Source organism: Kogia breviceps, chromosome 4 (genome assembly GCF_026419965.1).
Source record: "Kogia breviceps isolate mKogBre1 chromosome 4, mKogBre1 haplotype 1, whole genome shotgun sequence".
NCBI lineage: Eukaryota > Metazoa > Chordata > Mammalia > Artiodactyla > Physeteridae > Kogia > Kogia breviceps.
In genome coordinates, this window is record NC_081313.1 from 61,788,995 (window position 1) to 61,810,537 (window position 21,543).

Below are 21,543 nucleotides of genomic sequence, written 5' to 3' on the forward strand. Positions count from 1 at the left end.
ACTTTTCTTGTTTAATCAAGTTGCCTAGTCTAGTGTGTAATATTGATTGGATTAAGCAGAGCTATTGAGTGTTTTAATTAAGTTTTGTGGAGCAATGCAGTGTTTAATTCAGCCTTTTTCTTTTGAAGACATTGTTTGAAACATAAATTTGTATTCTTTATCAGATTTTCTTCTAAAAACTTGGTCTTTGGAGTCAGATTTGAAATTGAATCATGACCATGTCACTTGTTAACTATATGACTTTGGGCAAATTACTTAAATATCTCTGAGCTAGTATTCTCAGCGGTGAAAGAAAGGATATAGAATCTAAGTCATAGGGGTGCTCTGAGGATTACATGAGATAATTTAAAAATCTAGTATTGTGCTAAACTAGATGAATTCTTTCTTTCTCCTTCAGTCTGTCTTTGCTTTAGCTGTCTTCAATTTCCCATAGGTTTCCTTGATAGAATTGTAAATATTTTTTTTTTTTTTTTTTTGCGGTACGCGGGCCTCTCACTGCTGTGGACTCTTCCGTTGTGGAGCACAGGCTCCAGACGCGCAGGCTCAGCGGCCATGGCTCACGGGCCCAGCCGCTCCGCGGCACGTGGGGTCTTCCCAGACCGGGGCACGAACCCGCGTCCCTTGCATCGGCAGGCGGACTCTCAACCACTGCGCCACCAGGGAAGCCCAAATATTCATTTTTTTCCAAATTAAAAAAAAATATTTAAATTATTGTTTTCTGGTATCTTGTGAAAAAGTGTGAGGAAAGTGAAAAAATATGGTGAAAGTCTGCTACTGTGTTGTATAAGAACGTTGGCTTGGAAAACTTCTGATCAGGTCTCTTGTCATCTTTTGTAATTTTGAAAAACTTCGAGGGAATTTAGCTTTAAATCTGAGTTTGTTTTCCTTTTTGTAACGTACTGAATTGCCTAAATGGATGAAAGTGAAATTATTAGCCATTCTTGAATAAATTGTAATGACTAGATCAGCACTGTTGAATGCAAATATTTGTGCCACATGTAATTTAAAATTTTGCAGTAGCCATATGGAAAAAAATCAGGTGAAATTAATTTTAATAATATATTTAACCCCGTATATACAAAATATCTTTCAACACATAATCAACAAAACAGTTATTGATATTTTACATTGTTTGTGTTTTGAAGTAAAAAACATGGTATGTTTTATACTTTCAGCACATTTCAATTTGGACTAGATATATTTCGAGAGCTACATGTGGCTAGTGGCCGCTACATTATATAGCAAAGGTCTACGTGAGTAAAATATAATATTACAGCAGTAGTGGGCTTTAGCTGTGTGTGATAAAAATGTCAGTGGTTATCACTGGTTTAAAGCTTGTCTTCATGCCTTAGCAGTCACTTATGTGGATGGTAAGAATTTACCTATCTTTGCAATCTCTATCCCATAAATGATTTTACCAGTTATTCATTGTCCATTCCCAAAGATTCGTAAATTTTCATAGGCCCAAAATATGCTCTTTGATTATTGAGAGCATAAACCAAACTTAATATATGTTTGTTCTCTTCACATTCATCAAATCTGTAGGTGTGACATGAGCAATATTGTATTTTGAGAAGCTCATCCTGGATCACTGTGAAGAATACGTTGGGGAAGGGGTCAGAAGACTGGGGGGAACAGTAAGAAGGCCATTGCAGTTTACATATGAGAAATACTGGCAGCTAATGGGAGGGAGTGTGGGGTGGGAGTTGGAGAAGTGGAAGGAAAGAAGGGGGCTGATAGTAGCTTGAGAGTGATTGAAGGAATGCTTTTGCTTTTCTTTGCTTGTGTGCATTTTAAAGATGATTGAAACTTGAAATATAGATGTGAGGCATCCTGTTGAGAGGAAGCAGATGAACATATGAGAGAAAAGGGTAACTGATAGGGTAATTCTGAGAAAAGATGGGAAGAGATGAAACTTGTATATAAAGAGAGGTTTGTTTTTTTAAAATAGGTTTGCCAAGTTGGCTTAAACTTTAGAACTGTGGGGAATATCTATCACTAAGAAAAATAAAGGATAAATTAGAGTTATACTCTCTTCCCTCTCTTTTAAATGGGAAGGGAGAGAGAAGGTGAAATTAGAGTTAAATTAAGAAGTGATAGAGAACAGGCTTGTGGTTGCAAAGGGGGAGGGGGTTGGGAGAGGGATGGAGTGGGAGGTTGGGATTAGCAGATGTAAGCTATTATATATGGAATGGATAAAAAACAAGGTCCTACTGTATAGCACAGGGAACTATATTCAGTATCCTATGCTAAATCATAATGGAAAATAATATTTAAAAAAAAGAATGTATATATATGTGTAACTAGATCACTTTGTACAGAAATTGACACATTGTAAATCAACTATACGTGAGTAAAAAAAAGTGATTGAGCAGCAGTTTTGGATCAGTATTTTTGCGATCAGTGTGTATACTAGGCGTCGGAAAATATTTATACTTGTTAAAATCTTTCTCACCCAGAAGATTTTATTTAAATATATTTAATGGCAGTAAACAGTTTTTCCGTAAAGTTTTAATGGAATACAAAATGGCAAAGAACATTGGTTCCACCTGTTCTGGTTTTATGGCATGGAGATGCACTCAGGTTACATTAGGTGATGGAGGTCTTTTTGTTTTGGATTCTTGGGGAAGGAAGGAAGCCCAACACAGTGGATCTCTGCAGTTGTGATGAAACAGTTTCTGAGAGCTAACATGGTGTTTTCTCAATCCATAGCCCCTGCCCTCTACCTCCCTCCTGCCAAGCAGTGGAAACCATTTTCAGGTGAAATCAATATTTATAAAACATAAAAATTGAGCTTCACTGATTCAAGTGAAGGTTAGGGGGCTGGCTGATGTCTGCCAGCCTTTTTCCCCTCTTCTGCCCCTCTGACACTTCCTCCTCCTTTTTCCTTCTTCCCGAGGCCCTTCTGAGGATCTATAGGAACATGTGAAAACTCCTCTAACACCAGTCATTCCTCATCAACTAGAAGGGCAGTAACTCTCTTAGCCCTCTTTTTGCTTTGGTGACTCACTGGCAACTCTTGTAAATGCCATTCCCATCAGGTGCTGAACCTACTGCCGCTTTTCTGGGTCACTTTCTTATGACTTAGCTTCTGTTTGTCTGTCTTTATACCATGAACTAGTGTCATCTGCTGCTGCTACTGATTATAGTACAATCTTCTTGTCTCATATTCAAGTGCCTCAACAAATAGGCTCTAATTGGATTGATTAGTTATTATCCAATATAGAGTCACTTCTGTTGGGGTCTGCTAGGCTCCCTCATGTCCAGTTCTAAAAATTGCTGCCATTGGCACAGAGGCCCATTCTTCATCCTTTCACATGTAGCTAAGCTATTGGGGTCACATGACACAAGGCTAGATGGAGAACTCCTGATTGCTTTCCACAGAAGGTGGCTGTGGTTGTTTTTTGGCCTATTCATTACATAGGATGCTCTATATGTTCTTGATACCTCAGTTAATCAAAAATGGACAGCTTTTTTTGTTTGATCCTATTTTGTTGGTAATAATGATAACAGCCTTAGCTATCACACAAGTGTTTTCCATGTGCAGGAACTGTATTAAGCATTTTACATGTAGCTCATGAGCTATGTGATGCATTTTACTGATGAAAAAACTGAGTCACATTGAAATATGAAGTGCCTGTTCAATGTTTACAGCTTTTCATTAGTGGGGTGGGGAAGGTTGAATACAGGCAGTCACCTTTCCAAACCATAAAAGACTTATAGTCTATAGCATAACATTTCACAGCTGCAACTGACCAGGACAATCATCTATCATGTTTCTCCTATTTTACATATGAGACAATTGAGAGTTTAGGTGACTTGCTTAAGGTTGCAGAGGCTAGTCATTTCCAGCAAACCCAGAGTTTCTAATTCCTAGACCTAGTCCTCTTTTCTGTGTTAGAACAAGTACCTAAGACACAAAGTTTTGAATGTTAATTTTGAAACCCAAACCTATTAAGTGTTAGCAGATACAGTATGTGGATACATAATGTATGGTTGTACACAATTATCTGTGTAGGCTTTTTTTGTTTTTAGCCTACTATTAAGCTTGAGAATTATATATATATATATATATATATATATATACACACACAGAGAAGAGACTGGAGTTGATTATTCACAAGAAATATTTATTGAAGAAACTATTATTATTATTATTATTTTTGGCTGAGCCAGGCAGCATGCAGGATCTTAGTTCCCTGCAGAAACTATAATTGAATTAATGTCCTCATGTCTAGCTGAAGGTGAAAGTACTTTCTTGCCAGGTTGGAATCTTCCTGTGGTTATATGTGGCAGTGATTGAGAAAGTCCAACATATAAAGCATGATGGAGGAAATCAATTGAAATACAGTGAAGGTGCACAACCCTGGAGGGTTTGGTAAAGAAACTTGGATTAAAGATAGAAAAGAGCTAATTATGCCAGATGTAAAGTATTTACTTATTCTCTTCTTTGAAAAACATTTATTTTTGTAATGCATCTTGATTTTTAATGAAACATGACCATGGAGTTAAGTTGCTTACTAAAGGGTTAGCAGAATATCCCCGGCTTGACTAAATGACATAACTTAATGGATAGTCAGGTCCAAAAAGGATGTTTAAACTCTAAAGAATGTCTTGATTCTTGAAAGTTAGTAAAGAAGTCTAGTATATTCCTCTAAGTCAGTAAAATAAGACCAGGTCAGAATGCTTTCCTTGGTAGAAATGCAAATTCTCAGCCACCATCCTGCACATCAAGGTATGTTCAGAGTTGGCCTCAGCAGTTTGGGTTTTAACAAGCTCTCCAGGTGATTCCAGTGCTTGTGAAGTTTGAGAACCACTGTCATAGAAGCAACCAACTTAACAGTTAAAACAATTTCATTTTGATTGTGTTGGAGAGGAAGTGAGATATTTTCCTGCTAAAGTTTTAAAATCAGTAAACAATGAGCTCAACCAGTGTCTTCTCTGGATAAAGTTACGATTGTGGTAAACTGTTTTTCGTATATCTGATGGAAAGAGTATATATAGGTATTGGAAGTCCTGGCTTCGTAGTTTATCTCAGATTTATGCTAATTAACCTTGAGGAAGTTTCTTTTTTTAAGGCCATAGCTTCTTTTTCTGAAAAGTGCGACAATACCATCCACCAGGGAGGATCATAGAAAGGGTTGGAAATAATGTAAACAAGTGCTCAATACTTAATAGGCATTGAAAGATCATTCGTTATTACTTAAATCATCAGCTTTGTTGTTTTTCTCCCAGTTTAGAGACTATAGCTCCCTCAACACTGTTTACATTTATTAAAAACTAATTTGAAATGTTAATTATGTGATAATTCAGAGATATTAGTTCTTTATCTTCCTAAATCATTCTTTTTTTTTTAGTGAGTAAGTTTTTTGTTTTTATTTATTTATTTATTTTTGGCTGTGTTGAGTCTTCATTTCTGTGTGAGGGCTTTCTCTAGTTGTGCCGAGCGGGGACCACTCATCATCGCAGTGCGCGGGCCTCTCACTGTCGCGGCCTCTCTTGTTGCGGAGCACAGGCTTCAGACGCGCAGGCTCAGTAGTTGTGGCTCACAGGCCCAGTTGCTCCACAGCATGTGGGATCTTCCCAGACCAGGGCTTGAACCCGTGTCCCCTGCATCGGCAGGCAGATTCTCAACCACTGTGCCACCAGGGAAGCCCCCTAAATCATTCTTGGCTAGATCATTCTTGGCATATAGTCTACTGCTTGGTCACCTAATACTGCGTTAGGGGAAATTCCAGACCGACTAGAATTGAACTCAGTTCACTTGGGACAGTGATTTTGGCAAACTGCCAGTTAACTTTCAGCCTGGATTAAACTTTTCTAGAATCTAAAAGGAAACAAGATCATTTAAATTATTGTAGTCACCAGTAGAAAATTGGAAGAATGATTTCATTCTAGGCCTCTTTAGAACTAAGTTACACCTTATGTAGGATTAAAAAAAAGAATTTAATGTGAATTTGAATTTTAGGACACTTGATAATTGGATATACATATTGTAGAATGAAAGTTGGAACTCATTGTACTTAAGTAGCATTGAGAGAATGACATTGATGGCATTAATGTTGGCTAAGCAGGATCCATCTTTCCGACCCTACATTTTGCCTCCCCCTTTTTTCTTTTTGAATTAATTTTCTTTTGTAATTGTGGAAAACATTTTCATGGTTCCAAAGGAAAAACTATAAAAGACGGTACATTCAGAGAAGTCTAGCTTCCAAGTTTATGCTGTCTGCTCACTGTTCTCTTCCTCTCCCTACAGGCAGTCATTTTTGTTTGTTTTTGATTTATTCTTTTTTAAAAATGAAGACACATTCATTTTTATCTTCCTTTGTGGATAAAAGGCAACATTATATTTACACTATTCTGCACTTTACTTTTTCACTATTGCATAGCATGTAGATCTTATACCACTTTACAACTGCATAATACTCAGCTGCATAGTACTTTGTCATATAGATGTATTGTAGTTTATTCAACTATCTTCTATTGGTAGACATTTAGTTTGCTTCCATTCTTTGCTATTACAAATAGTATTTTGCAGTATATCTTTGGCATAAATTCCTAGAAATGAGATTGCGGGTCATAGTTTAAATGCAGATGTAATTTTGCTAGCACTTGCCAACTTTCCCACCACAGAGGTTGTAACACTTTCTGTTCCCATTAGGAATGTGTGAGAATCCTTATTTCCTTACAGCTTTGTCAACAGAGTATGTCAGACTTTTGGATTTTTGCTAATCTGATACGTGAGAAGTGATTACATCAGCATCCAGTTGACTCTTGAACAACACAGGTTTGAACTTTGTGGGTCCACTTATATGTGGATTTATTTCAATAGTAAATTTTATAGTACTGCACGATCTGTGCTTGCTTGAATCTGTGAATGCAGAACCATGGATGTGGAGTATAGGGAGGGTCAACTATAACTTATACAAGGAGTTTTGACTGAGCCAAGGGTTGGTGCCCCTAACCCCTGTGTTGTTGAAGGGTCAGCCGTAGTTTTAATTAGTGTTTCTCTCCTTATCAGTGAGAGTAGACATTAATTAAACATCTTTTCACTTAAACTTTTTGAATTAACTTCATATTTATGTGAATTTTTTAAGGAAGTATTTCTTGGTTATTACTGCTGCTACTGTTGCAAATAATTATTCTGGATTTCCCCCCCCCCCAGAGGTCATAATAATAATTACTCAAGAAACAGTGTTACCTCGCATGTATGATTAAATTTAAAAGATCTATTTACATATTTCTTGTATTCAGAGATGTCACAATCTAATTTGGGAAAAAAGACTTGCATGAAAATCATCGTGGTTCAGTGAAATAAATGCTGATGGAGATAAATACCAAGTTCTGTGGGAGCATTGAGATTGGGATGGAGTGACTTGGATATCAGGAAGGTATAAGGAAGATTATTGGTTAGCATATGAGGTAGTCTTTGGGTTGAGTCTTTAAGGAAGAGGAGGAGATTACTAGGCTGACCCTGCCTGGAAGAGTATTACTGCCAGAGGAAGCAATGCCAAGGAAGAATATGGTGTCTGAGCATTCACAGGTCGCCTGGTTTTGTGGTGGGTTGTGGTGGGCTGGGCGTTGTGATGTGACTGCAGCTGGACCATCTGGATTTGCTAGGTCTCCACTTCTTGACTCTGAGGCCACTTCTAAATTTAAGCAAAACAATGCCAACTTGATTAAAATTTTGATTAAAATATTCATGTTTCTATTTTCTTAATTTTTCCCCCTGAAGCATACATCCCCTCTTGATAATCTTCCTACTCATTTTTGAATAAACTGGGGAGGGTAACCCTGAGAGGAGGTAGAGTGATTTCTTTGCCCCCTTCCCATTTTATTGTTGAGCAAGCCTAAAGACTTTATTTTTCATCTCTGCTGTACTTTTTTTTTTTAAAGTTTGGTTAGTATCTACCAAATGTTTTAATTTTTATTTATTTATTTATTTATGGCTGTGTTGGGTCTTCGTTTCTGTGCGAGGGCTTTCTCTAGTTGTGGCAAGTGGGGGCACAGTGTGCATCGCGGTGTGCAGTGCGCATCTAGGTGCGCAGGCCTCTCACTATCGTGGCTTCTCTTGTTGCGGAGCACAGGCTCTGGACACGCAGGCTCAGTAATTGTGGCTCATGGGCCCAGCTGCCCCGCGGCATGTGGGATCTTCCCAGACCAGGGCTTGAACCCGTGTCTCCTGCATTGGCAGGCAGATTCTCAACCACTGCGCCACCAGGGAAGCCCTCTGCTGTACTTTTAATTTATACTTACCGCTTGCTTATTGCCAAGTTTGAGGCTCCTTATATAGTAGCTTGTTGTTTTTAAAAATTAATTAATTAAATAATTATTTTTGGGCTGCATCAGGTCTTTGTTGCTGCATGTGGGCTTTCACTAGTTGTGGGAGCTGGGGCTACTCTTCATTGTGGTGCACGGCCTTCTCATTGTGGTGGCTTCTCTTGTTGTGGAGCACGGGCTCTAGGCACGTGGGCTTCAGTAGTTGTGGCCTGCGGGCTCAGTAGTTGTGGCACGTGGGCTCTAGAGTGCAGGCTCAGTAGTTGTGGCACACGGGCTTAGTTACTCCGTGGCATGTGGGATCTTCCGAACCAGGGCTCGAACCCATGTCCCCTGCATTGGCAGGCGGATTCTTAACCACTGCGCCACCCGGGAAACCCAGTAGCTTGTTTTGTTTGGTTAAGGGAAAGGACTGGCAAGGTGTGAGGGTGGTTATAAGAGTTGATAAGGCTGGAAAGGTAGGCAGGGGCTAGTTGGAAAGTTGTATCTCATTTTGAGGAATGTGTATTTTATAGTTGAGTCTCTAAAAATCTGAAATGGTTAAGGGGCAGAGGAGAGGGATTGGAGGAGGGGAATGACAAGATTAGCTTTACATTTTTGAAAGGTAACTTTGATGACTGTGTTGAGGAAGATGGATTGGACAATGTACAGTGTAGACAAGGGAGCAATGGTCCCCAGACCAGCAGCATCACCTGGGAACTTGTTAGAAATACAGATTCTCAGGTCCACCTGGGACCTACTGAATCAGAAACTCTGGGAGTGGGGTGCAGCAATCTGTGTTTTATTTGTTTCTGGTGAATGTGAAAGTTTGAGACTAGGGATATGAAGGCTGATGAGGCTGTATATTACGATTTGCAAATGCCTTTCACATTAATTATGTAGTTGATTTTGTTCAGATGATCATTATATTTGTGTCTTACTTTCACAGGCAAGAGAAATAGAATAACTAGGATTTTGTGATTTAGTTACTTATATGAAAGCCTAGTATTAAGATTTGAAAAGCTGGGATAATGTAATATATTATACTTGGAAGAGGGAGACAGTCTAGGATCATGTGGAACAATAAATACAGTCATGGGGAAGTACTGTAGGAGAATAAAACAAGTAAGAGGTGCTTAATCTTGAGTGCTCTAGATGTTGCCTGTACATGACATTGATTTGTATCGTGGTACTTAAATCTGCAGTGAGGAAAACTGAAGACATTATTTTTTAAAAAAGGAGAACATGAATTCTTTATGGAGCCCAGAGGAAAGGATGGGTTTACTCAAGATTTGCTGAGATGCCCTTTGCAATCGGTTCCACACAGCTGTTATGAGGTGGTCTATTTTCATTCTTTAAATAATAGCTAGCAGCTGATTTGCATCTAACCCAGTTTTAATTTGTTTTTCTTTGAGAGTGTGAGGGCTGTGGGTTTAAATTTCAACTTTCTGGAAGTGGGACTGGGTAAATCTGATAATCTTCTTTATTTTCCTCTTTTAGCTTTGCTGGGTGACCAAAAGGACAGATAAAGCAAATGCTTTGTAAATATCATAATTGTATCTTAAAGGATAAGTAATCTTTTTTTCTCCTTCGAATTTTATTCCAGGACCCATCAGTTACACAAGTGACAAGAAATGTCCCACCAGGACTTGATGAATACAATCCATTCTCGGATTCTAGAACAGTAAGATTATTCTTAATTGGACTACTTTTAAATATTAAAATGGAAATTAAATAGGATTTATATTTCAACTATGGTTTCTTTTTAGTTGATTGGTTAAACTTATATAAAATAAGCTGTTAGTGTTTTATTTAGAATTTAGCAAGTTTATTGAAACAGGAAGGAATATTTCTAGTAATTGAAAATTACCATGATGGTTCTACAAATTAAATTGCTAATACCCCTCTAATATGTTAAAATTACTACACTTCTTTAAACAGGAGAGGTTTTTTGGTATACATGTTAGTTTCATGGTAATACAGGGTGATGTTTTCTTACAAAGAGAGATGTTCATCTGGAACTGTACCATGAATACTTATATGATTGTCATTTGAATTAGGTGATTCTGAATAGGACTAGCTTTCTACTCTGGTAGACTAGAACCTCTAGAATCTGGCCTAGGAGCATATTCTTCTCAAAATGTAGTCTTGGTTTATAAAATGAAGGAGTATGGAAAAAACCCTTAAAGAACAGGGTTCTCTACCCTGAATGAATATTAGAAGCACCTGGAGAACTTTATTACAGTATCTGTTAGGGCTCTAATCTCTCACAGGGCAGTTTTGTGTTTTGGTTTTGCTCTAGCGCTTTTTTTTTTTTTGGCGGTACGCGGGCCTCTCACTGCTGTGGCCTCTCCCGTTGAGGAGCACAGGCTCCGGACACGCAGGCTCAGCGGCCATGGCTCACGGGCCCAGCTGCTCCGCGGCATGTGGGATCTTCCCGGGGCACGAACCAGTGTCCCCTGTGTCGGCAGGCGGACTCTCAACCACTGCGCCACCAGGGAAGCCCTGCTCTAGCTCTTTTGATGATTTTATTATGAGCCAGTTTGAGGACTACTGAAGGTAGGTTCTTGAGAATTCTCCCTCAAAATTTCTCTGGTAAATAATTATGTCTCCTGTATTTGAGTTTTTAGCTCAAATATCACACTCATGAGGCCCCTAATTATAAACATTGTTGGCTCTTGAACTGTTAGTCAGCCTCTTAAAGATATTAAAGTTCTTCAGTTATGTGCTTGGATTTACATGTCATTATAAGGATCCTTACTTGATCATTTCTTCCTGATTTATGTTTTTCATAGTCTAGAAAACAATTCTAGAAGACTGTGTAGGCTTTTGCTTGGAAATTTCTTCAAGATGTATTAACTTTTTAGTTTTAAGAAGAGCTTTGTACAAAGTAAAAACACGAAAACAAGAGTGAACTTTAAAATTTCACTTTATTTCAAAGCCCTCATTTATTTTAACAGCCTCTGTTTATGTGTAGCAGCTGCAACCCAGGCTGGGATCATTAAGTGTTCTTTGAGCATGTCAGTTTCACATTGAACCCTGTGAAATGGCCAATAAGTTGACCAGTTTTGACATGTAAAGATGGCAGTGTTGTATGGCTCAAACTTATAGTAAACTGTGAAAAATGTATGAGATTGCAAGTTGGTAGGAGTTGAAAGGGAGAAAAAGAAAAGCCCAGTATATTTTATTCCACTATATGTAGTGTGATGATTTCTGGGGGGAGCGGGTAGAGATGGGAACAAGACTGTTAAAAGTTTGTTGGTAAAGAATAAAGGGAGGTTTTTATATAATTTTTTGGAAGATTTTACTAGCAAATGTTTAACCTTTTTACAGTAGCAGCTTTAGATTATTCTTTTTAGAAGTAGTAATATTCTTCAACAAGTTGTCTACTCTGTGCCATGTACTTTACTTGTATTATCTTATCGAATTCTTATAACAGCATTCAAAATGAATATTTTTTGTTTCTTTTACTGATAAAGAATCTTAGACACAAGTCATCCAGCTAGTAAGTGGCAGAACTGGTTTATGTAACTCATCTTTTTTCTGTAAAGGTTTTGCCTTTTCCATTTTGTTAGTGCTGTCTTTAGAGACAGATGCCTAAGAAATAGAAGATAATGTCCTGGTCTATGGAAAATTTCTCACCTAATTGGGATTTTAAAAAATTACACGAATTAGATATATCCAGGAAGAATAAAACAAAAGTGTAAATTATGGTTCTAAATGTTGAGACTTGACAGTCAAGGAAAGGTTTTCTGAAAGAGAGTAGCTAGGCAATAATGAAAAGCCAGCTTACAACGAAACACTTCTCTTAGATTTGATGAGTAAGATAGTGTCAGAACCAGGAGAAATATTGTTACAAGAGCACTTAGGCATTTTCCACTGAACTTTTTACATGATGGAAAATACAGATGCAATAATTTAAAAATTCAAAATTCTTTTGTTTCCTATATGTATGATTTTAGAAATTTGTCCCCCCCCGCCCCCGCCGGTTTTTGCAGCTGTGACTATTTTCTAAGAGCAGACGTACTTGGATAATTGATGTAAGTGATATGTCAGAACTCAGTCCAGATACTATTTTAGTTGATTGCTGTTATCCATGTTTGTCTTAGAAAAGTATTTGTGAAAATGAAGCTTCTAGATTGTTGCAGAAGGGTGTGGTGAGCTACTTGAGGTCAAGTAGGAAGATCCTTCAGCAGAATGAGCATATAACCTTAAGATTTTAGAAAGTTCCTGTCTTTTTAATTTTTTAATTAGGTTTCCTTTTTTTTTTTTTTTTTTTTGCTGTACGGGGGCCTCTTGCTGTTGTAGCCTCTCCCGTGGCGGAGCACAGGCTCTGGACGCAAAGGCTCAGAGGCCATGGCTCACAGGCCTAAGTGCTCCGCGGCATGTGGGATCTTCCCGGACCGTGGCACGAACCAGTGTCCCCTGCATCAGCAGGCGGACTCTCAACCACTGCGCCACCAGGGAAGCCCTAGGTTTCCTTTTATATTTAGTTTCTGTTTGAATGGAAACTTTAAGGAAAGTAACAATTAAATATTTAAATAATTTTAATAATTTACATATTAATTTATTCTGTATTATAAATTCAGAGAAAGGAATCCTCATAAAACACCACATAGTTTAGACTTAGTCGGTTGGCAGTATACTGGAAGGCTATTCAGCAGTCGAAATGTGGTGGTCTGAATTGAGATGTGCTATAAAATGGAGGGTAGTCTTTGGTTATGAAATAATTTTTTCTGTTTGAACTCAAAATGCATGTTACCACTGGAATTATATTGAGCTTGGTGGGTAGCTTCCCTGGCCTGCCCTCTAAAGCTTAATGCATAAATTACTAGAAGAATTAGCTCATCCTTGAGAATTGTTATGTATTTAGGGAGAATGTTTTCCTTTTAAATTAGGCAACAGTTAAAAATGCCTACTGCAGCTTGATTCTCACTAGTTTCAGCCACTGGTGATGGCATTCACGGCTTCTGACAGGATGTCTTCTGGTGGGTGTTGAAGTACAGGGATAGGGAGACCTATGTGTGTGGGGGGGAAGTGTGGTGCTGTTGATAAAATCCTTAGTGATGTTTCTCAGGGCCTAGTTTACTGTCATATTTTTTTTCTTTAGGAATAGGTTGCTTGGTTCCTTTTCTGTTCTGCTAGTTGTTGACATATATGATTTCTGTCATATAAAGCAGCAAGATCTGCAGAAGAACCAAGAGAAGAAAATTCCAAGTACTGGCACGCTCAAGTGGTCATTTCTGACCATAAAGGACATAGATAAATGATTTATGTAAGTAAGAACTGCCTCTGACTAAGTTAATTCAGGACATGGAGTAGACTGAGAGTCATAAGACCTGGATTCTAATCTAGGCCTTGCTACTAATTAGTTGGTACCTTTAGACAAGCCATCTAACCTCTCTGGGCATCTTTTTTTTTTAATGTGTAACAGTGGAGGCAGAGAGGAAGATGTTGAGTTAAATAATTTATGATGTCAGCTTTTGTTTTGAAAATGGATAAAACTTTTAGCTCCAGGCACTGACTGGTAGTACATAGTAGCTTGCCTATTTTTAATACCACAAAAGCAATTTCTGTACTGTAATATCTGTCTTTCTTTTCCCTTGGCGCGCATTTCTTTTTTTTCTTTCTCCTTTGCTTCTTGTCTTTCTTGGAGCTCATTATCTGTCCCTTCCGAAACCAGTCTTCTTTGTTTCTTGTCTCATTTAATGATAACTATTGCCTTCTGTTCTTCTAGTGTCATTGGCTGGAAGTACCTGAGTCGTCTTTAGCTCAAACAGCTTCTTTTCCTACATCTAATCAGTAGCCACGTCCTGTCATTTATACCTCCAGGAGATATTACCTGTCTGTCCTTTTCATTCCTACTAAACTGTCCTAATTCAGGTACTCATGTGAGATAATACAATGACCTGTCTACTTACCTGTCTCCAGTTTCTCTTCCTCAAATCAGTTTTTTGCACTATGACTAGAATTTTTTTTTTTAAGGCAAAGTTCGGATTAGGTCTTTTCTCCTTAGAAATGTGTGCATTGATTATGCATTGCCTATATAGTAGTATGCCATGTGGGGCCTCCATGATTTGACTTAAGACTATCTGTTTTTATTTTTAATTTTTTATAGACTTTATTTTTTAGAGCAGTTTGAGGTTTACAGAAAAATTGAGCAGAAAGTAGAGAGTCTCCATAGACTTCTTCCCCAGACTATATGTTTAATCTTATCCTCTAAGGTGCCATTTGCTCCAGCTGAAGTCATCTACTTTCTAACCCACAACCCCATTGAGACCACCTCCCTTAGGGCATTTATTGGTCATTGAATGGAGTAAAGAGACACTGTATGTGGTCATAATGCCTGGCTTCCCTAGGTTATCCTTACCTCCTATAATGGGTCAAGATGAACCTCTCATACTAGGTATATTCATTTTCTATTGCTGTGTAACAAATTACTAAAAATTTAGCAGCTTGAAAAAGTACACATTTTATTTTATCATTTCTGTAGGTCAGGAGTTTGGGCACAGCTTAACTGGGTCATTTGTTCAGGGTTACACAAGGTTGTGATCAAGGTGTGATCTGGGCTACATTCTCATCCAGAGGCTTGACTGGGGAAGAATCTGTTTCCAAGCTCATTCAGGTTGTTGCCAGAATTAATACCCTTGTGATTGTATGACTGGGGGCCCCAGCTTTTGGCCATCTTTCAGCTGGAGGCCACCTTCAGGTCATCGATGCTGTCTACAGTTCCTAGAGGCTGCATGGTTTCTTGCCACACAGGCTTCAACATCATGGCCACTTATTTCAGAGAGTCTGCAGAGTCTCTCACACTTTGCTACTAAGGTGGAGTCCCTATGTTACATAATGTAATCAAGGGAATGATATCCCATCACTGTTACCAAATTCTGTCGATTAGAAGCATGTCACAGGTCCTGCATACACTCAAGGAGAGGGTATTAGATTAAGACATGAACACCAGGAGGGTAGAATCATTGAGGTTCACCTTAGGGTTTGTATGCCACACTGGGAATAAGATGGCACATTAGGGTTAGGACTGTATAACTTCATATCTCTTTATGCCCATTTAAAAGGATCAAAGTGGAGCCTGCAGAACACTTGTCCCTCCCTACCCTCAACACTTGACTGCCCTAAGTTTATCAGGACTAATCTCATTATGCCTTTGATTCCTGTTTATGTCATTCTCTACTAGAAGCCCCAGACTCCTCCTCATCTCCTGGATTTTAATCCTCATGATGCACTGCACATTTCTTATTCTGAACCCTTCTATTTCCTTAATTCCTGAAACTTGTGGTTTCTGGAAGTCAGAGTCCAACTTCATCAAAATCCCCTATATCTTTATCTTTTTCTCTGAATGTTTTATCCTTTGCTCTGTGGAAACTGGCCTTTCTGTGAGGACACTGCTTCCCCTGTAACCTTCTCCAAAACTAGCTGCTTTTTCTCTCACAGTTCTCAGACAACTGGGCATAAAATTGGGTAGGTATCGTCTTTGTTTCTAGTTGCTACTTCTAGACAGTCTTCCTCCTTCCTGTCTAAAAAAAATCCCATGTCATTATTTTCCCCATCCACCATTATGTATTTCTTTTTCTTTTTTTTGGCCATGCTGCACAGCTTGCTGGATCTCAGTTCCCTGACCAGGGATTGAAGCTGGGCCATGGCAGTGAAAGCCTGGAATCCTAACCACTAGGTCACCAGGGAACTCCTCCTGAATGTCATAATTTATTTATTTTTTTTTTTGGCCACACCACACAGCATGCGGAATCCTAGTTCCCTGACCAGAGGTCGAACCCGTGCCCCCTGCAGTGGAAGCGTGGAGTTTTAACCACTGCACTGCCAAGGAAGTCCCCACTGTCCTATTTTGAATTCTTAGTGATGATCTTTCCAGTATCCTGCCTGTCAGTGCCTTGACCTCATCTCTTCCATTGATTTTTGCATTCCATGTTATCTCAAGTCACTCCCATTTCTTATATCTTTTCAGTTACTCTTCTAGTTCCTCAATTTCAACACATCTTTCAGTTCCACCAGGACCTCTGGTTTGTTGATCCTACTATGTCACTGCCCTTTATCTACATCTTACTCTCTTCTCTCAGCCTAAATTCCACATCCAGTTGTCATAATCACTCTCCATGTACTCTCAACTCCCTTGCCTTCCCCTCTCCCCCTTACTTTGACATAATCTTTTGGCTAGAAGCCAAGCCCTGGTTAAAGACAACTCTATACTCTCTGCCCTTACCTTGCAACTAAATACGGAGAAACAGATGTAAACATACTGAATGGCCTCATTTTTAGTTCATAACTAGCTCTAAGTTCTACTGAATGTCCTAGTTATTTAATTGTCCACTCTCTTCTTCTCTCTCCTCATCTTTAAAATCTGTCCTCCTATCCTCATTCTCAGTTGATGACCTTACTTATTTCACTGAGAAAATTGAAGCAACGAGTAGAGAACATCCACAGAGTTCCACCATCACGTCTACCTACCTACCAGCATTTATACCCATGTGTTCTGTTTTTCTGCCTTTTACTTATAGATGAACTGTCTGTGCTTCTGTCTAAAGCCATTCCCTCTATTTGTGCAGTAGATTCCATGTACTTTCACTTAAGAACTTTGCTGAATTGCTCCTCTCCAACATCACTAGTTTTATCACTTTCTACTGGATCATTCACATCATCATAAAAACATGTTTTCTTCTATGTTAGGAAAAAAAATCACAAAAATTTATTATTCATTTAACAGCTTTATTAGATAATTAATATACCATACACCCATTTAAAGTGTACAATTAAATGTTTTAAATGTAATAATAGAGTTGTACAACCATTACCACATTCTAACTTTAGAATATTTTTGTCTCTTCTACCCCTGAAAGAAACTCTGCATCCTTTATCAGTTACTTTCACATTCCCCCCTCCCTCTCCAGCCGTAGGCAAATATATTTACTTTCTGTTTCTATAGATTTGCCTATTCTGGACATTTCATATAAATGGAATCATAAAATGTGTGGTCTTGTGCAACTGGTCCTTTTACTTAGCATAATGTTTTCAAGGTTCAACTATGTTGTGACATATATCAGTACTTCATTCCTTTTTATGGCTTTTTATATCGCATTTTATTTATGCATTCATCAGTTGATGGGCAGTTACATTGTTTCCAACTTTTGGCTGCTCTGAACCTTTGTGTACTAGTTTTTGTGTGGACATATGTTTTCATTTCTCTTGGATGTATACATAGGAGTGGAATGGTAGGGTCATATGGTAATAATATGTTTAACTTTTTGAGGAACTACCAGGTTGTTTAACAAAGTGACTGCACCATTTTATAATCTAATCAGCAGTGTAGAAGGGTTCCAATATCTTCACATCCTTGCCAAATTTGTTATTGTCTGACTTTTTGCTTACAGCCATCTTAGCAGGTGTGCAGCAATATATCCTTGTGGTTTTGGTTTGCATTTCTCTGATGGCTAATGATGTTGAACATTTTTTTTCATGTGCTTATTGGCCATTCGTATGTTATCTTTGGAGAAGTGTCCAGATTCTTTGCTCATTTTAAAATTGGATTTTCTTTTTGATATTGAATACATGATATTAGGTACAGGTCACTTATGAAATAAGTGATTTGCAGATACAGTTGACCCTTGGACAACGCAGGTTTGAACTATGGGGGTCCACATACACATGAATTCCTTTCACTAAATACATAGTACAGCACTACACAATCAGTGTTTAATTGAATTCCCGATGCAGAACCTCGGATATGTAGGGCTGGCTCTAAAGTTATACGTGGATTTCCAGCTGTGTGGAGGATCAGTGCCTAACCCTTGCATTGTTCAAGTATTTTCTCCGATTCTGTGGGGTGTCTTTTCACTTTCCTGATAGTGTTCTTTGACACACAGAAGTTTTAAATTTTGGTGTCACATTTGTATATTTTTTCTTTGGTTGCTTCTGTTTTTGGTGTCATATGTAAGAAGCCACTGCCTAATTCAAGGTCATAAAGATTTACTCCTAAGTTTTCTTCTAAGAGTTGTATAGTTTTAGTGCTTACATTTAGATTTATGATCCATTTTTAAAAAATTAATTAATTTATTTATTTATTTTTGGCTGTGTTGGGTCTTTGTTGCTGCCTGCGGGCTTTCTCTAGTTGCAGTGAGCAGGGGCTGCTCTTCGTTGCAGTGCACGGGCTTCTCATTGCAGTGGCCTCTCTTGTTGCGAAGGACGGGCTCTAGGCGCCTGGGCTTCAATAGTTGTGGTGCGTGGGCTCAGTAGTTGTGGCTCACAGGCTCTAGAGCACAGGCTCAGTAGTTGTGGCACACGGGCTTAGCTGCTCCATGGCATGTGGGATCTTCTTGGACTAGGGCTTGAACCTGTGTCCCCTGCATTGGCAGGTAGATTCTTAACCACTGTGCCACCAGGGAAGCCTTATGATCCATTTTGAATTAGTTTTCATGAATGTTATGAGATAGGTTTCCAGCTTCTTTCTTTTGCATGTGGATATCCACTTGTTTTAGCACCATTTTTTGAAAAGTCTCTTCTTCCGCATTGGATTATTTTGGCACTCTTGATGAAAATCAATTGATGGTTAATGTAAGGGCGTATTTTTGGACTCTAAATTCTACTCTGTTGATCTGTGTCTATCCCGATGCCGGTCTCACACTGTCCTGATTACTGTAACTTTGTAACAAAACTTTATGTTAACCTTGTTTCCCTTTCGAGTCTAATTCTCACATCTCTGTCATTGAAAAACTTTCTCTGCTCCCAGTTGCTGCAGAACTCCTCTGAAGAGCTGTCTACTTCTCTTTCCCCTCAGCCCTTTCTCCTAAAAGATATTTCAGTAAGTTTTTTCCTCCCAACACTCCACCAAAACACACTCTTCAAGGTAGCCAATGACTTCCACGTGGCTAAATCCAGTGGTAAAACTGCAGTCTTACTCCATCTATCAACAGCATTGACAGTTGATCACTATCTCATTCTTAGAAAACTTTTTTCATGTGGCTTTCAGAGCACTTAAGTTTTTCCTTCTCCGTCTCCTTTGCTGATTTCTCTCCTTTCCCTGACCCTTTAGCCCCAGTATTGGAGTGTGCCAGGAGTTAGGCTTTGCTTCTCTTCTCTATCTATGGCCACTCAAATGGTTATTTCATCCAGTCTTACAGCTTTCAATATCATCTACGTGCTGATGACTCCCAAATTTACATCTCCAGCCCAGAACTCTGCTCTGGACACCACACTCATGTATTCAGCTGCCTGCTAGATATGTCTACCTTGTGGATGTCTTAGAAACTGCACATTCAGCTTGTCCAGTACTGAACTGAGGCCCCTCCTTAGAAACCTGCCCATTTTCAATCTTTCTTATTTCTATCCTGTTAGTTGCTTAGGCCAAAACCTTGGTGGTATTTCATTATTTCCATTTCCTTACACATCACATTTCTGTCAGGGAATCCTGTTGGCTCTCCCTTACAAATACATACAGATCTGATGCCTTATCTCCATAGCCACCACTTGGCTTGAGCTGCCATCATCCCTTGCCTGGATTACTACAGTGGTGGTTTCTTGACTACTCTCTCTCTTTCCACCTTTAATCTATTTTCAGCTCAGTAGCCAGAGTGATACCTTGAAAAAAAAAGTTGATCATTTCAGGGCTTCCCTGGTGGCACAGTGGCTGGAGAGTCCGCCTGCCGATGCAGGGGACACGGGTTCGTGCCCCGGTCCGGGAAGATCCCACATGCCGCGGAGCGGCTGGGTCCGTGAGCCATGGCCGCTGAGCCTGCGTGTCTGGAGCCTGTGCTCCGCAACGGGAGAGGCCACAGCAGTGAGAGGCCTGCATACCGCAAAAAAAAAAAAAAAAAAAAAAAAAGTTGATCATTTCAGTCTCCTGCTTAGAACTCTTCACTAGCTTTTGATTTTTTTCCACAGTAAAACCAAGAGTCCTTAAAATAGTATATAGTCTGGTCTCTAATATCTCTCACTCTTTATCTCCTCACTCCTTCTTTGTGTATTCTTTCCCAGCACCCTGGTCTTCCTGAGGTCAGGCATTCTCCTGACTTTGTATTGGCTATTCCTTCTGCCTTAAATGGTCTTCCCCCAGATATCTGCAAAGCTGACTTGTTCACTTCCATAAAGTTTTTGCTGAAATATTATTTGCTTTCTTAATCACCTTTGTAAAATTATCCCTACTCAGCTTATACTCATGACCCATTTACCGTGTTCATTTTTTTTGTTCCATAAAATTTACTGCCTTCTAAGATACTCTATAATGTATTTATTATATTATTGTTTATCTTCCATTGCTAGATTGTAAGCTCCATGAGAGTAGGGATGTTTGCCATTAATGTCTCCCAAGTGTCTGTAATTGTTTGTGGCACATTGCAGTTGATCAATGAATGTTTGAATGTATGAATAAATATGTCTGGCTGCACCCCTCTTCCTTCATGTGCCTTTCTCTATTTGGGAACTCCCATTCTTGTATATCCCTTCTTTCCTCCTATTACGTACCTCCTCCCCCAGTTACTCTAATCTTTAAAAGCCTTGTTTTGAAATGGTCATCTATTCAGATAAAATTATTTCTGCTTGTCCTGATTCTGACATTAGTATGTTTAATTTTCACCACGCTTAATAACAAGGGAATCTGTGTTAGGCAGAACCAAAATCAGTTCTGTCTGCTCTATCAGAGACTGATAAGGTCAGTGGAAGCTGCAAAAAGTTTAAGGTTTCTTCTGGCAGTCTATCCATTAGGTGAAAGAATAGACAGTGGTTTATAGAAACTGTAAACTTTGTTGCCTCAGAGGGGAGTTCTCAAATTTCAGGGTGTATAAGAATCACACTGGAGAGCTTACTTAAAATGTGACCAGTTTTTGAATCAGTATGTCCACAGTGGGGCGTAGAGTTTGCATTTTCAGTAAGCACCAGGGCTTTCTGATGCAGGAGATCTATGAACACGTAAAGAAACATTGCTTTAGGCCTGAGTATACTTAGAAACATTATGGGTTCACAGATGGAAGAGAAAGAGCCAGGAAAAGCAAGGAGAAATTTTCTTGAATAGGTGTTTCAAATATGGAAGAAAACCAGGAAGGAGAACATATTTGTTGTATACATGAGAAAGACAACTTGTGGACCTCTCATTCCTTGAAGGGATCTTATGTGCTCATTTATTTAATAATGAAACACCTTTGGAACTTCCAATGCAGAGAGCTCACTATATAACAGAAAAGTCTCTCCATAGTTTTATTTCTTTGATTGTTATAATGTTCTTAATTCTAATGAGTGAAAATATATCTTACTATAATTTTTAATCTGTTG

At 38.8% G+C, this 21,543-nt stretch overlaps 1 protein-coding gene across 2 annotated transcripts in view; it reads left to right on the forward strand.

Annotated features, from left to right (window-relative positions):
- Positions 1–21,543, forward strand: part of SCAMP1 (secretory carrier membrane protein 1) — a 107,802-nt gene that overhangs the window by 15,642 nt on the left and 70,617 nt on the right. The window contains exon 2 of one of the 2 annotated variants that reach the window (XM_059061394.2): positions 9,863–9,940. The exons of the other annotated variant lie outside the window; for it this stretch is intronic. Coding sequence (XP_058917377.2) covers positions 9,863–9,940 — 78 coding nt within the window. The remainder of the gene's footprint in view (positions 1–9,862; positions 9,941–21,543) is intronic. 2 annotated transcript variants of the gene reach the window in all.